We start from the raw sequence: 15,812 nt of genomic DNA, 5'->3' as shown, positions 1-15,812 counted from the left end.
TAATTATCATTAGGTGAGTGATGTGATGATCATTAGGAGAGTGTTATGATTATCATTAGGGGACTGATGTGATTATCATTAGGTGAGTGATGTAATTATCATTAGGTGAGTGTTGTGATTATCATTAGGTGAGTGTTATGATTATCATTAGGTGAGTGATGTGATTATCATTAGGTGAGTGTTGTAATTATCATTAGGTGAGTGATGTGATTATCATTAGGTGAGTGATGTAATTATCATTAGGTGAGTGTTGTGATTATCATTAGGTGAGTGTTATGATTATCATTAGGTGAGTGATGTGATTATCATTAGGTGAGTGTTGTAATTATCATTAGGTGAGTGATGTGATTATCATTAGGTGAGTGATGTGATTATCATTAGGTGAGTGATGTGATTATCATTAGGTGAGTGTTGTGATTATCATTAGGTGAGTGATGTGATTATCATTAGGTGAGTGATGTGATTATCATTAGGGGACTGATGTGATTATCATTAGGTGAGTGTTATGATTATCATTAGGTGAGTGTTGTAATTATCATTAGGTGAGTGTTGTGATTATCATTAGGTGAGTGATGTGATTATCATTAGGTGAGTGTTGTAATTATCATTAAGTGAGTGATGTGATTATCATTAGGGGAGTGTTATGATTATCATTAGGTGAGTGATGTGATTATCATTAGGTGAGTGATGTAATTATCATTAGGTGAGTGTTGTGATTATCATTAGGTGAGTGATGTGATTATCATTAGGAGAGTGATGTAATTATCATTAGGTGAGTGTTGTGATTATCATTAGGAGAGTGTTATGATTATCATTAGGTGAGTGATGTGATTATCATTAGGTGAGTGATGTGATTATCATTAGGTGAGTGTTGTAATTATCATTAGGTGAGTGTTGTAATTATCATTAGGTGAGTGATGTAATTATCATTAGGTGAGTGTTGTGATTATCATTAGGTGACTGTTGTAATTATCATTAGGTGAGTGATGTAATTATCATTAGGTGAGTGTTGTGATTATCATTAGGTGAGTGATGTAATTATCATTAGGTGAGTGATGTAATTATCATTAGGTGAGTGATGTAATTATCATTAGGTGAGTGATGTAATTATCATTAGGTGAGTGATGTAATTATCATTAGGTGAGTGATTATCATTAGGTGAGTGATGTGATTATCATTAGGGGAGTGATGTGATTATCATTAGGAGAGTGTTGTGATTATCATTAGGTGAGTGATGTAATTATCATTAGGGGAGTGATGTGATTATCATTAGGTGAGTGATGTAATTATCATTAGGTGAGTGTTGTGATTATCATTAGGTGAGTGATGTGGTTATCATTAGGTGAGTGATGTAATTATCATTAGGAGAGTGATGTGATTATCATTAGGTGAGTGTTGTGATTATCATTAGGTGAGTGATGTGATTATCATTAGGTGAGTGATGTAATTATCATTAGGTGAGTGATGTAATTATCATTAGGTGAGTGATGTAATTATCATTAGGTGAGTGTTGTGATTATCATTAGGAGAGTGATGTGATTATCATTAGGTGAGTGATTATCATTAAGTGACTGTTGTGATTATCATTAGGTGAGTGTTGTGATTATCATTAGGTGAGTGTTGTGATTATCATTAGGTGACTGTTGTGATTATCATTAGGTGAGTGATGTGATTATCATTAGGTGAGTGATGTGATTATCATTAGGCGAGTGTTGTGATTATCATTAGGAGAGTGATGTGATTATCATTAGGTGAGTGTTGTGATGATCATTTATAGGTGAGTGATGTAATTATCATTAGGGGAGTGATGTGATTATCATTAGGTGATTATCATTAGGTGAACGTTGTGATTATCATTAGGGGACTGATGTGATTATCATTAGGTGAGTGTTGTGATTATCATTAGGTGAGTATCATTAGGAGAGTGATGTGATTATCATTAGGAGAGTGATTATCATTAGGTGAGTGATGTGATTATCATTAGGTGAGTGATTATCATTAGGTGAGTGATGTGATTATCATTAGGTGAGTGTTCTGATTATCATTAGGTGAGTGATGTGATTATCATTAGGTGAGTGTTGTGATTATCATTAGGTGAGTGTTGTAATTATCATTAGGTGAGTGATTATCATTAGGTGAGTGATGTGATTATCATTAGGTGAGTGATGTGATTATCATTAGGTGAGTGTTGTAATTATCATTAGGTGAGTGATTATCATTAGGTGAGTGATGTGATTATCATTAGGTGAGTGTTCTGATTATCATTAGGTGAGTGATGTGATTATCATTAGGTGAGTGTTGTGATTATCATTAGGTGAGTGTTGTGATTATCATTAGGTGAGTGATGTGATTATCATTAGGTGAGTGATGTGATTATCATTAGGTGAGTGTTGTAATTATCATTAGGTGAGTGTTGTAATTATCATTAGGTGAGTGATGTGATTATCATTAGGTGAGTGATGTAATTATCATTAGGTGAGTGTTGTAATTATCATTAGGAGAGTGATGTGATTATCATTAGGTGAGTGTTGTAATTATCATTAGGTGAGTGATGTGATTATCATTAGGTGAGTGTTGTAATTATCATTAGGTGAGTGTTGTAATTATCATTAGGAGAGTGATGTGATTATCATTAGGTGAGTAATGTGATTATCATTAGGAGAGTGATGTGATTATCATTAGGTGAGTGATGTGATTATCATTAGGTGAGTGTTGTAATTATCATTAGGTGAGTGATGTGATTATCATTAGGTGAGTGTTGTAATTATCATTAGGTGAGTGTTGTGATTATCATTAGGTGAGTGATGTGATTATCATTAGGTGAGTGTTGTAATTATCATTAGGTGAGTAATAATTATCATTAGGTGAGTGATGTAATTATCATTAGGTGAGTGATGTGATTATCATTAGGTGAGTGTTGTGATTATCATTAGGTGAGTGATGTGATGATCATTAGGTGAGTGATGTGATTATCATTAGGTGAGTGATGTGATTATCATTAGGTGAGTGATGTGATTATCATTAGGTGAGTGATGTGATTATCATTAGGTGAGTGTTGTGATTATCATTAGGTGAGTGATGTGATTATCATTAGGTGAGTGATGTGATTATCATTAGGTGAGTGATGTGATTATCATTAGGTGAGTGTTGTAATTATCATTAAGTGAGTGATGTGATTATCATTAGGTGTGTTGTAATTATCATTAGGTGAGTGATGTGATTATCATTAGGCGAGTGTTGTGATTATCATTAGGTGTGTTGTAATTATCATTAGGTGAGTGATGTGATTATCATTATGTGAGTGTTGTGATTATCATTAGGTGAGTGATGTGATTATCATTATGTGAGTGATGTGATTATCATTAGGGGGCTGATGTGATTATCATTAGGTGAGTGATGTGATTATCATTAGGGGACTGATGTGATTATCATTAGGTGAGTGATGTGATTATCATTAGGTGAGTGATGTGATTATCATTAGGTGAGTGTTGTGATTATCATTAGGTGAGTGTTGTGATTATCATTAGGTGAGTGTTGTGATTATCATTAGGTGAGTGTTATGATTATCATTAGGTGAGTGATGTGATTATCATTAGGTGAGTGATTATCATTAGGTGAGTGATGTAATTATCATTAGGTGAGTGATGTAATTATCATTAGGTGAGTGATTATCATTAGGTGAGTGATGTGATTATCATTAGGTGAGTGATGTGATGATCATTAGGTGAGTGATGTGATTATCATTAGGTGAGTGTTTATCATTAGGTGAGTGATGTAATGATCATTAGGTGAGTGTTGTGATTATCATTAGGTGAGTGATGTGATTATCATTAAGTGAGTGTTGTGATTATCATTAGGTGAGTGATTATCATTAGGTGAGTGATGTGATTATCATTAGGTGAGTGTTGTAATTATCATTAGGTGAGTGATGTAATTATCATTAGGTGAATGATGTGATGATCATTAGGTGAGTGTTCTGATTATCATTAGGTGAGTGATGTGATTATCATTAGGTGAGTGATGTGATTATCATTAGGTGAGTGTTGTGATTATCATTAGGTGAGTGATGTGATTATCATTAGGTGAGTGTTGTAATTATCATTAGGTGAGTGATAATCATTAGGTGAGTGATGTGATTATCATTAAGTGAGTGTTGTGATTATCATTAGGTGAGTGATTATCATTAGGTGAGTGATGTGATTATCATTAGGTGAGTGATGTAATTATCATTAGGTGAGTGATGTGATTATCATTAGGTGAGTGATTATCATTAGGTGAGTGTTGTAATTATCATTAGGTGAGTGATGTGATTATCATTAGGGGAGTGATGTGATTATCATTAGGTGAGTGATTATCATTAGGTGAGTGATGTGATTATCATTAGGTGAGTGATGTAATTATCATTAGGTGAGTGTTGTGATTATCATTAGGTGAGTGTTGTGATTATCATTAGGTGAGTGATGTGATTATCATTAGGGGAGTGATGTAATTATCATTAGGTGAGTGATGTAATTATCATTAGGTGAGTGATGTGATTATCATTAGGTGAGTGTTATGATTATCATTAGGTGAGTGTTGTGATTATCATTAGGTGAGTGTTGTAATTATCATTAGGTGAGTGATGTGATTATCATTAGGTGAGTGTTGTAATTATCATTAGGGGAGTGTTATAATTATCATTAGGTGAGTGTTGTAATTATCATTAGGTGAGTGATGTGATTATCATTAGGGGAGTGATGTGATTATCATTAGGTGAGTGATTATCATTAGGTGAGTGATGTGATTATCATTAGGTGAGTGATGTGATGATCATTAGGTGAGTGTTCTGATTATCATTAGGTGAGTGTTGTGATTATCATTAGGGGACTGATGTGATTATCATTAGGTGAGTGTTGTGATTATCATTAGGTGAGTGATGTGATTATCATTAGGTGAGTGATGTGATTATCATTAGGTGAGTGATGTGATTATCATTAGGTGAGTGATGTGATTATCATTAGGTGAGTGTTGTGATTATCATTAGGTGAGTGATGTAATTATCATTAGGAGAGTGATTATCATTAGGTGAGTGATGTGATTATCATTAGGTGAGTGATGTGATTATCATTAGGTGAGTGATGTAATTATCATTAGGTGAGTGATGTGATTATCATTAGGTGAGTGTTGTGATTATCATTAGGGGAGTGATGTAATTATCATTAGGTGAGTGATGTAATTATCATTAGGTGACTGTTGTGATTATCATTAGGTGAGTGATGTAATTATCATTAGGGGAGTGATGTAATTATCATTAGGTGAGTGATGTGATTATCATTAGGTGAGTGTTGTAATTATCATTAGGTGAGTGATGTGATTATCATTAGGTGAGTGATGTAATTATCATTAGGTGAGTGTTGTGATTATCATTAGGTGAGTGATGTGATTATCATTAGGTGAGTGATGTGATTATCATTAGGTGAGTGATGTGATTATCATTAGGTGAGTGATGTGATTATCATTAGGAGAGTGATTATCATTAGGTGAGTGATGTGATTATCATAAGGTGAGAAATGTGATTATCATTAGGCGAGAAATGTGATTATCATTAGGTGAGTGTTGCGATTATCATTAGACGAGTTTATCATTAGGTGAGTGTTATGATTATCATTTGGGGAGTGATAAGATTTCGATAATCTTTGAGTGTTTCTAGGCCTTTGTATTTCTTTTCTCTCACAAATGCTGTAATCCATTCAAGACGCATGAAGAACCATCTAGAACTCGTGCACACATGACTACAATATGCTTTGATGTCAGAATGTATACCTGCAGTCAGTCTATTTGCAAAATCCTGTACACTTGGTAGTTTTATAATGAAGAAAAAAAGAGATGAATCAGTATTTTATGGTTTATTATTCATCATGAAAATATAAAAAAAAATATATGTCAGAAATATGATATAGGAATATTTTGATATGTAAATTGTATACAAAATGATATGTAATTATACAGAGAGTAAATGTGATTGCACATACATTACGACTACATACACAAATGTGAAGCTGTCAGATTTTGATTTTATCTGGTAATGAACACTAAACTGTAGTCCCCGTTTATAAGCTGGTAGTGCAAATATAAATAAATCTCCAATACAGTTTATCCTCTAGGTGACTAGTCAAATAACTATGCACAATTTAAGCCTAGGTTCAGATCATTTAAGTTTGGTAAATATTGCCTGAATCTGGTTTCAGATCTTGAAAGTGAAATTCCTTGGACATAAATAGAGTTCTTTAAGATCATGTGTTAAGAAGATTTAAAGGATTAATCTACAATATATCATGTATATGATCATATTATGCCTCCTCTGGGACACGTATACATGTAATCAAGCTTCACACTAATTAATTCAACAGCTTAATAACCATCATCTGGACAATATCGCATGAAGTTAGTAACTCTCAATGCAATGTCTTAAAGAAGCACTTTTGCTTTGATGGATACAATTTTTTCAGTCCCCAAACTCATACAAAATAAAAATTAGGAATGTTATATTTCAGAAATTGATCTATAATAATTGTATGTATCTTCCATAACATCTGTACAAAACAAGGGGGAAAAACACAATTATTTACACAGGCATTACAAACATTGCATATCAAGACATAAACTATCAGAATCAAAATAAAGCAGCATTTCTTCCTTACACCTTACAGATAGGGAAACCCAGAATAAGATCCAGATAAGAATCTCCAGACATATTACTTGTATACATATTTTGATTTGGTTTCCATTGCAGACTTTTCTAACTACTTGATGTGCAGACTTGAAATATAGCGCTCTGAATACATGAATCTGATGGATGAAGATAAATCACTGTATTGGTCCTGTATTAGTGTAGTCTAGTTCACCATTATAGATGCAAGGATAGGGTAAGCCTGTGAAGTCACACTGTACTGCTGAAGCACATAAATATATCACAGAATCCAATAATAAGTTTGTTTTTTAACAGTTCTGTACATAGTGGACAATATCCGGTTCACAAAAAGACATCAATCACAGTCAATGATATCGTTGTAGGCTCATCTTGTCGTTTGGCCTCTTTTTGTGTCGATTTATCACCTGCATATATTGTCCTATCAAATTCGAAATATCTGATCCCTGCAATGAAAGGAAAATATATTTGTAAACTGAGGAGTATGTTATAAACAGTTTTACCATATCTTATTTTTGTCTGTATGCATACCTGATTTGTTTCAATCCTCACAATTTTCTGCACCATTAAATTGCCCAACTTCATGTCCAGGTAATTGTCACCATTATCACTTCGATAACGGCGTGTTGACAACACTTCACTGAATGAATACTTGAGGATTGTTTCCTACAAAGCGAGAAACTTAAATATAAAATACTTCCATATGTATAAGAAAATCTTAAGAAAATTTAATAGTATCAAAATGATATTGAGATATGAATACAGATCTACCAATACTAACATGTGTATCTAAGCTGAGGAAGTGAATGCCGTGTTTATTGACAGCCAAAATGCACTCTCCTTTTATAACTGGCTGTGTTGGGGGATTCTGTAAAAAGAAAATTTCACATTTACCTGCAAAAACCTAGACTTCAAATATTTAGTAGTTACCAGTAATGTACTCAAATCTTACCCTTATACTGAAAAATGTTGATCCAAACAAAGGCCAGCGCGAAAGAATATCTGAAAGAAATCAAATATATTTTAATTGCTCCGTGAACATTTTCCGAATTTGTTTTTATATTGCAAATTAGAGATTATTTAGATGTACAATATGTTGCTCGTGTTTAGTAATGGATTTTGCACTTGCCTACAAATTTAGCTTTACAATTTAATGGACTTCTACGCATAACATCCTGCATGTTGGCATGAATTCTGTTTAGCCACTTCTGTTGTTGATAATCTGGCATTTTACGGACTGTCTCTGGAATTAGGTAGGGCAAGTCTTTTCTACAATTAACAATGGTTGAAGGATTACAGTATGGACTAGCTCCCTCCCACCTCTAATTACACTGTTATCTGTTTATATCTGCTGGTCACACTTAATAAAATCCCACTCACATGGTAGGCATGCCCACTCTGTCGTACCCTCGGTGTAGTAAAGCTCCCAGTGCAGCAATGTCTTCCTACAAATTAAACATCACTTGTTGAACTTGAAATAGAGACAAGACAATTCTGGATATCATTATTATGATTTTTCATGCACTTTCATTCTTATTATAAAGAATATACACAATAAATGTCAAAATCTCTCCTGTAAATTCAAGTTTCCACTAAAACTTGGTTGCATCATTTACTAAATTTGATTATCCTAGACCTACAGTGGGTAATATATGATCTTACAAGTTTGTTTTGTCAAAGAATTTCAGGCTGTTGTTATTGTGACCTACTTTTTAGATCACAACTCAGCTCCAACAGAATGCATCATTGATCCTGGCATCAAAATGTAAAACATACGATAGGGAAAAAACCCACTTAATTCATACTTCAAAATATACAGGAATGTACAGTGTACCTCATCACGATGACCCAGCAATCCATCTTTAAGAACCACCACAAGACCTTCAATATAGTCCGGAAGACTCTGGAAGAACATTAGTTCCGTGTAGACGACGTTGTCAGTGGACCGCAGAGGGTAGTACCACACAGTTCGCTGGAAGACAAGGTCATAGCTGAGGTTGTTACGGTGCAGGTCTGCTGTTACATCTAGGACGTACTCCTCAGGCTTCAACCGACTAAACACCGGGGTGCCCATCATATCATCTTCTGTAATGTAGAAATATCATAAGAGTACATGATCGAGTTTTCACCTGCTTCCAAATAACTCCTGATTCATCTGCATTGTATTATCATAATTACCCCGGTACTACATTTTACCAGTATTGCTGTCTTAAAAAGTTCCATTGTTAAACATCTTAAAGTTCCTACACTGTTACACATTTCAACAGCATTACTAGATTAGAGTAGTTCCAATGTTAAACATCTAAAAATTACAACATGTCACTTTCTTAATCCATGTTTTCTTTAAAACAAAGACACCACTCAATGGAAATTTTTTCTTGCATGAAGAATGCAGTATGTACCTTTACAAACACATACATGTGAGCACATAGAAACTAAAAGCATTTTTGTTGATACTATAAATATCCATTCTCAATTCATTGTTGAAGGAATTCAAGGTAATTTGATCAATTGACAAAAGCACAATAAAAGTGTCCCAAATTGTCAAGAGAAAAACTTTTCTGCTTACTTGTTCTTAAGAAAAGAGTATATTCCTCCATTTCAACACTGTCGTTGATATTCAACCTAACACAAATTTCTTCTACAGCATCTCTGACAACCTATAAATGAAAATGAGAGAAAATTTATACATACTTTTTTTTACACATATATTGCCCAGCATTCACATGAGAGAGTGATACAAAGCAATTCCAGAGGAAAAAAATCACCGTGCATGGCTTGATCTGAACCATTCCTTCCTTTTCACAACCACTATATATGAATGGAAATCTTTTTGATATTCTGCCATTCTACAAATAAAACAAACCAATTGAGTGGAAGTGATGCAATAGAAAAGGAATTATTAATGAATAAAAATGTATTTAACATTGAAAGCTTACAGCCAGGGCTTGGACTTCCTCCTGAAGTGGAACATTTTTGCGTCCTCCATATTTGAATGTTTTTCTAAGATTTTGCAGACAGATAGATGCTGCCCCACTATAGGTTCTTGTGGGGTCTGAAGCTGTATTTTCCAGGTATTTAAACAGGTATGGTCTCAGAGCCTCCGTGCAATCACAATAACATGCCACAATGGCAAACAATCGCCATCCCATAATGCAACTCTTCCTGCAGTGGGAAAGGATATATTTATACATCATGCATTTTCATACAATAATTAAGTACAGATGCATGTATAAATGTGTATTGTTTTTGGACCACAAATTTTAGACTCTCTCTTTTTCCCCTCAATTTTCATTGAAATCTTTAGAAATTTATCTTGACTTGCAACATTTCGGTATGGTCAAATTACTCACAAGCACGTGCATACAGGTGAGCTGAATTTTGATTGGATGATACTTGCATTTCTATCACAAATTTAGTTCTTGATGAAATGGTATATATTGAAATGTTTCACTTAGTGGCACTGTTAAAATCACTGCTATTGTGCATGCACGTACACTTAATTTTGATTGGATAGTAGTTAAAACTTCTATAAATTTCTTATTTTCAATTGAATATTGTTTAACATCCCTCTCAAGAATATTTCACTCATATGGAGACGTCACCACTGCCGGTGAAGGGCTGCAAAATTTAGGCCTATGCTCGGCGCTTATGGCCATTGAGCAGGGAGGGATCTTTATCGTGTCACACCTGCTGTGACACGGGACCTCGGTTTTTGCGGTCTCGTCCAAAGGACCGCCCCATTTAATCGCCTCTTACGACAAGCAAGGGGGTACTGAGGACCTATTCTAACCCGGATCCCTATCCATAGATATTTACTGAGATGCTCGATGGATTGGCATGGTGAAAGTTACTGACCAAGAAGTGCATGCATGTTGGATTGGTTTTGATTGAATGCTTAAACTTGTATAGCTCTCCACTTTTACTGTATATAATGTGTATTGAACAATTCAATGGAACTTACTATAACACATGGCACCACTTTTTAAATTTGATGAATTTGGGGACCATAACAATTAACACTAGTTTTCATTGAAACAGTAAATAAGATACAAGTAATATATCTCTAATTATCAATTAAAAATGTGCTTCAAGTAGAGATTTCACACATAACAGAGTAAGACTTATGGTGTGGACTTACGGCTTCAGTAGAGATTTCACACATAACAGAGTAAAACTTATGGTGTGGACTTACGGCTTCAGTAGAGATTTCACACATAACAGAGTAAGACTTATGGTGTGGACTTACGGCTTCAGTAGAGATTTCACACATAACAGAGTAAAACTTATGGTGTGGACTTACGGCTTCATGCTTCTGTTACTGGTTGTCTGTTTGCACATCTGGCAGTAAACTTCATCTCTTAACTCTGGATATTTGTGGCAAGTCTGTTAAAAATATGAAACAATTTACATCATTTACCAAGTATATCATAGAACTGGTAAGTGTACAAGTACATGCATATCAAGAAAGCATACATGTACTAATTATCATAATATTTTGCTATTCATTTTTTCATTTCAAATGTTATAAAAGGAATGATACTGTGGTTTCACCAGTTTTCACAGGCATTAAAGTTCATGGGTTTGTCAAAAAATACACTTTCACTGATACATGTTAACAATATCAAGTAGCCCTAATCCATCTTCTTCCTTTATGAGCAGCATTCGTACTTGGTTGATCCAATGATTTCATGTTTTCGCATATCCATGATTCAACTAAAAATGATTTATAATAAACCAAAGTACTTTATTTCCTTACTTTGAGAAGTTTGAGAGCACAATCTACTTCATTCTGGCTTGATCCCATTGGATAGTCTCCCATAAACTTCATTATACCTGAAATCAACAGAACCGTTAAAGAAGTACTCATACTGCAGAGCATGACATTAAAATAATTACTTTTGGACCCTTCATTACAGAGAAACAGCATACATATAACATGTATATAACAAGCTTGTCATATAATCAACATCTAGTGATACCTACATAAGAAACACTCCAAAGCTAACTTGTTCAACTCTACTTGCTGTAGTTTCAGTAAAGAGGCCTGTATCGGGGACTGAAAAGAAATAAATGACCTATCATAATGACACCTAATGATACTTTATAAGATTCAAAATGTAATAATTTTTCCCTCTCCATTTTCATGTCATCATTTCTAACAAACAGGCGACCTTCACCTACCCGAGTCCACTTGACCAATTCAGCCTGCTCTCTCCAGGTCCAGTCTGCATTACCTACACACAATCCACAAAATTAATCAGCACATTTTTTAAAACAGAAATTCCAGGAAAAAAAAAAGGTTTGCATTTTTTAAAAAATCAGAATTTTGGATTAATTGTGGAAACAGCTATATGCTATGACAACAAAATTTCCAATTTGAATTTGTTAAAATTGAAAGGCATACAATCATTTATCATAATATATACTGTATGTTGTTACATCCTTATCGGCTAGTTTAGCTAATTGATTACAAAGTTATGTTAACATCAGAAAGGTAACTCATGACCTTGATATACAAGGAAGCACTGGGAAATTATACAACAGTTTTACTGGTACACTGAACAGTGATACATATGTACAATGTAGGTATAATTCAATTTAAGTGTGTTAAAAGATTTTCATACATGACAAGCATGCAAGATTAAATAGATCTTTTTCTGACATGTCAAACCCATTCTTGTTTCTACAGCATTAGTAAGATTTAATAAAAACAAGCCAAGCATCACCCGCCTTCACCTCTCTTGAGTTTATCGTGGTCCATGCTACGCAGTTTGAGGCTTTCGATCATTTTAATGGTGCCTCGTATTGAACCATCTTCCTTCCTCATCATCACATACCTAAATATGGAGGGCATAAAGTAAAATCGTGCAGAATGACAATAACATAAGACAGTTAGAGGAAATACTGGGAGAACATAGAATACAACAGCCATTATTTGTATAGTGAAAGTCTCTAAGCATGATCATTCAAAACAATCAAATGATCATGTCAAACAACATGTTAGTAATAAATACAAAAGCATGCTTTACAGAAACATTGCTTGAGCACACACAAAGCTGCAAGTAAAACTACATCTGGAAACTCCCCCGTTTGAATACAGTAATATTTAAAATTACAAGCAAAGTTTCTCCCCCTTTGATAAATATGAAACCTAAATACATGGAATGGTGTTTACAGAACAGAGTAACATGCCGACATGCAAGTCCTGATACTGCTTGCATTGTTTACCTGGTTTATACTTTACTAACTCCCGTCTGTTGCTGTAACACATCAATAAACAGTGTCAAAAATTCAGCACATTTCCAAACTACGCACACACACTTTTGTGTTACTTACCCGGTCACACTGCTAGGTATGCTCGGAATTTGAGGCCTTTGTGAAAATTCAAAGCAGTACTTAGCAGAATGTACATGCAATAAAATATGTTTCTATTTTACTTAACTTTCACACTAAAGTCTTCTAGCAAGAAACATGAGTATATTTACTTTTGAACAGACTCTCTGAAATGCAGCAAGGCGAATTCCATCATGGAGAATTTGCCATCTTGAACTGCGGTGCCTTGGCTAGTCTCACTTCTGTTGTCAGCATAACCATCCTGGTAATAAAGATCCAAAAATCTAACAAAATAGTTTTCAAGACTTGAAAACTTGTGAAAACAATATACTGTAGAATCAATAGATTTCATGAGTTTTTAATTTTCATGGATTTCACGAGTTCTCCACAAATTTCAAACCACAACGAAACACAATTTACATATTGTTTCAATGTACAGAAACCATAGTCATAAAATTACATCCCAACGAATCTGTAAAACCTTGATACTACATGAAAATTACATCCAAACGAATCTGTAAAACCTTGATACTACACGAAAATTACATCCCAACGAATCTGTAAAACCTTGATACTACACGAAAATTACATCCCAACGAATCTGTAAAACCTTGATACTACACGAAAATTACATCCCAACGAATCTGTAAAACCTTGAAACTACACGAAAATTACATCCCAACAAATCTGTAAAACCTTGATATCTATAACATCACTAGGAATTCAGATACTATATGATGAAAATAGCACTTAATTATGCCCAGTACTCCCCTGGGTTTAAATGCATTATGAAGTTGTTATGAAAACAAATGTGACAGTCCAGTGTTGTAATATACAGTGAAATTTGCTATAGCAGTCACCTGCCTCATGCAGTCATTTTATTTTCTCCAGATGAAAAGTTCTATATATCATATACCTCTATTTAGTAGTCACCTGTGTAATATGGTCCTTCAAATTTCATACAAAAAAAGCCATTTTAAGATATCACACCGGTAATCGTCCAATGAGAATGAACTTAGTCAATTGTAATTTCATATACAATGTACCTGGAAGAATAATTTTTTCCATACACATTTTTCTTTCTTCATTTTCCCTTATCTTTTTCATTTAATTTTTGTACCTCTGATTAGGAAATTTGTATACATAATTTGTACAAATAATCAATTGTTTACAAAAAGACCTACATGTATTTGATGTTGGTGGCTGAAACTGCAATTTGGCTATGTGAAAAACACTTGGATTTAAGGGTAGTCTTGTTTGTAGGTGAAAATAATGAGAAAATGCAGAGTATGGTGTCAGCAGACAAGACAGGTAACAGAGAACATTTCTGTCAGGGTTATTATTCATCAATTTAATGTTAAAACTTATTTTGGTTTTTTTTTTTTTTATTAGAGTCAGACTTGCAATTTCTTAACTACTGTAAACAATCAGTCAAGCATGGCAAGATCCAGAGAAAGTTTAATCACATCTATTTCAAATGGATGAATAGGCAAAAAAATTATAAAGATAACTAATCTTTATGATTTGTTTTTACAAACTACAGCAAGGGTGTTCATTTCAAATAGAATGGCAGAAAAGGTTGGAAGGAAAGTCCTCCACCTACAAGCAAATATGAGACCCTTACGATGATGGAAATGGGATTAAGTGCCTGTGAATAAATTAGAAGTTGGGGAAATCTCAAATTACAAATATTTTAAAACAAAAGTCTTATGTGATTTTGAGAACAGTGCTCCACCAGAACAAAAGAGAAGAAGAAATAAAACAGGAAACAAAGAAATAGTCAATTTGACAATTTTTTTTTGGTAGTATAGGGTGGGGAGGGTGTTTATCAAATTCATCAATAAACTGTATATGATTTCTAAACTGAATAAATGATCATGTTCAAATTTTCAATCCATATGTATGCATAATATTCTGTGATTTAGTAATAGTACAGACAGAACTAATAAAAATTTAAAGTAAATTTTCTGGAAAAATGAACCTATATTTAAAGTAGGGCCACCTTTACTAGTTCTTGCAGGTGACTGCTTAGTACTGAATTGACTGTATACAGACATTACCCTGCTCGGAGGTCTGATCATCCTCTGAATGGTGTGTTCTGTTAACTGGGCCTTCATCCCCCCTGACCTCTCAACTTCATGTCGGGCAAGAGGTCGCACATACTCAGCAGGAAAGTATCCCAGCATTCCATTCAATGATCCATATAGCCAGCCTAACAATATCAAAGGATAATCACAGTAGATTTCACCCCAAATTTACTGGTATTTTTCATAGTAAAGATATAGCCTTTAAATTAAGAAATTTCTGCTCACCCTCTTCTAAAGCCATTTCTGGATCCAAAAGTTTGATGATCTCATTTCTTCTGAAGCTCAGTAGTGTGGATTCCCTCGTTATGTAGTCCTTAACAGCCATTGCATACTTGTTCCCCTGCAATACATGATCATATGAAATCACAATATTTGTATACATAGTCTTTCTCACAAAATATCTTAAGTGTTGGATATCATTTTACCTTATCTGACTCCTGGAGATACAGATCAATCATTTCCTTAAGCTGTGAGGCCTGCAATGATACCATACAATAGGTTATTTGTCTGTACATACATTTAATATTAGCATTTGTTGTAATGAAGTGCATTATTTTCTGTGGTAGTGTATCATATTAACACTTACCCTGTTGGTGAAGAGAACCACAGATTTATTCTTCAGATTAATCTGTATGGTGTCTCTTGTTGGCAACACAACATCAATGACATCTTCAAAACTGGAAAGAGAGAAAGACCAAAAT

General features: G+C 34.1%; 1 protein-coding gene across 22 annotated transcripts in view; it reads right to left on the bottom strand.

Moving 5' to 3' along the window:
* Window positions 1-5,869: 5,869 nt before the first annotated feature.
* Window positions 5,870-15,812, bottom strand: part of LOC125669411 (unconventional myosin-XV-like) — a 61,022-nt gene continuing 51,079 nt past the window's right edge. For 11 of the 22 annotated variants that reach the window (XM_056161875.1, XM_056161874.1, XM_056161878.1 and 8 more), the window contains 21 exons: window positions 15,698-15,788; window positions 15,537-15,587; window positions 15,337-15,451; window positions 15,085-15,236; window positions 13,177-13,286; window positions 13,028-13,063; window positions 12,422-12,528; window positions 11,873-11,925; window positions 11,675-11,747; window positions 11,448-11,524; window positions 10,992-11,074; window positions 9,628-9,853; window positions 9,457-9,537; window positions 9,258-9,348; window positions 8,523-8,773; window positions 8,069-8,133; window positions 7,818-7,957; window positions 7,641-7,690; window positions 7,470-7,556; window positions 7,220-7,354; window positions 5,870-7,134 (listed from right to left, as the gene is read on the bottom strand). In XM_056161875.1, the coding sequence (XP_056017850.1) occupies window positions 7,036-7,134; window positions 7,220-7,354; window positions 7,470-7,556; window positions 7,641-7,690; window positions 7,818-7,957; window positions 8,069-8,133; window positions 8,523-8,773; window positions 9,258-9,348; window positions 9,457-9,537; window positions 9,628-9,853; window positions 10,992-11,074; window positions 11,448-11,524; window positions 11,675-11,747; window positions 11,873-11,925; window positions 12,422-12,528; window positions 13,028-13,063; window positions 13,177-13,286; window positions 15,085-15,236; window positions 15,337-15,451; window positions 15,537-15,587; window positions 15,698-15,788 (2,173 nt within the window). In that variant the 3' untranslated portion in view covers window positions 5,870-7,035. Of the gene's footprint in view, window positions 7,135-7,219; window positions 7,355-7,469; window positions 7,557-7,640; window positions 7,691-7,817; window positions 7,958-8,068; window positions 8,134-8,522; window positions 8,774-9,257; window positions 9,349-9,456; window positions 9,538-9,627; window positions 9,854-10,991; window positions 11,075-11,447; window positions 11,525-11,674; window positions 11,748-11,872; window positions 11,926-12,421; window positions 12,529-12,919; window positions 12,952-13,027; window positions 13,064-13,176; window positions 13,287-15,084; window positions 15,237-15,336; window positions 15,452-15,536; window positions 15,588-15,697; window positions 15,789-15,812 lie in introns of those variants that run through there. The other 11 variants (XM_056161877.1, XM_056161887.1, XM_056161890.1 and 8 more) reach the window with 8 other exon arrangements.

The sequence above is a fragment of the Ostrea edulis genome, chromosome 4 (assembly GCF_947568905.1).
Source record: "Ostrea edulis chromosome 4, xbOstEdul1.1, whole genome shotgun sequence".
Taxonomy (NCBI): Eukaryota; Metazoa; Mollusca; class Bivalvia; order Ostreida; family Ostreidae; genus Ostrea; species Ostrea edulis.
Note: the sequence above shows the minus strand (reverse complement) of the source record. Positions and strands in the feature narration are given on the sequence as shown.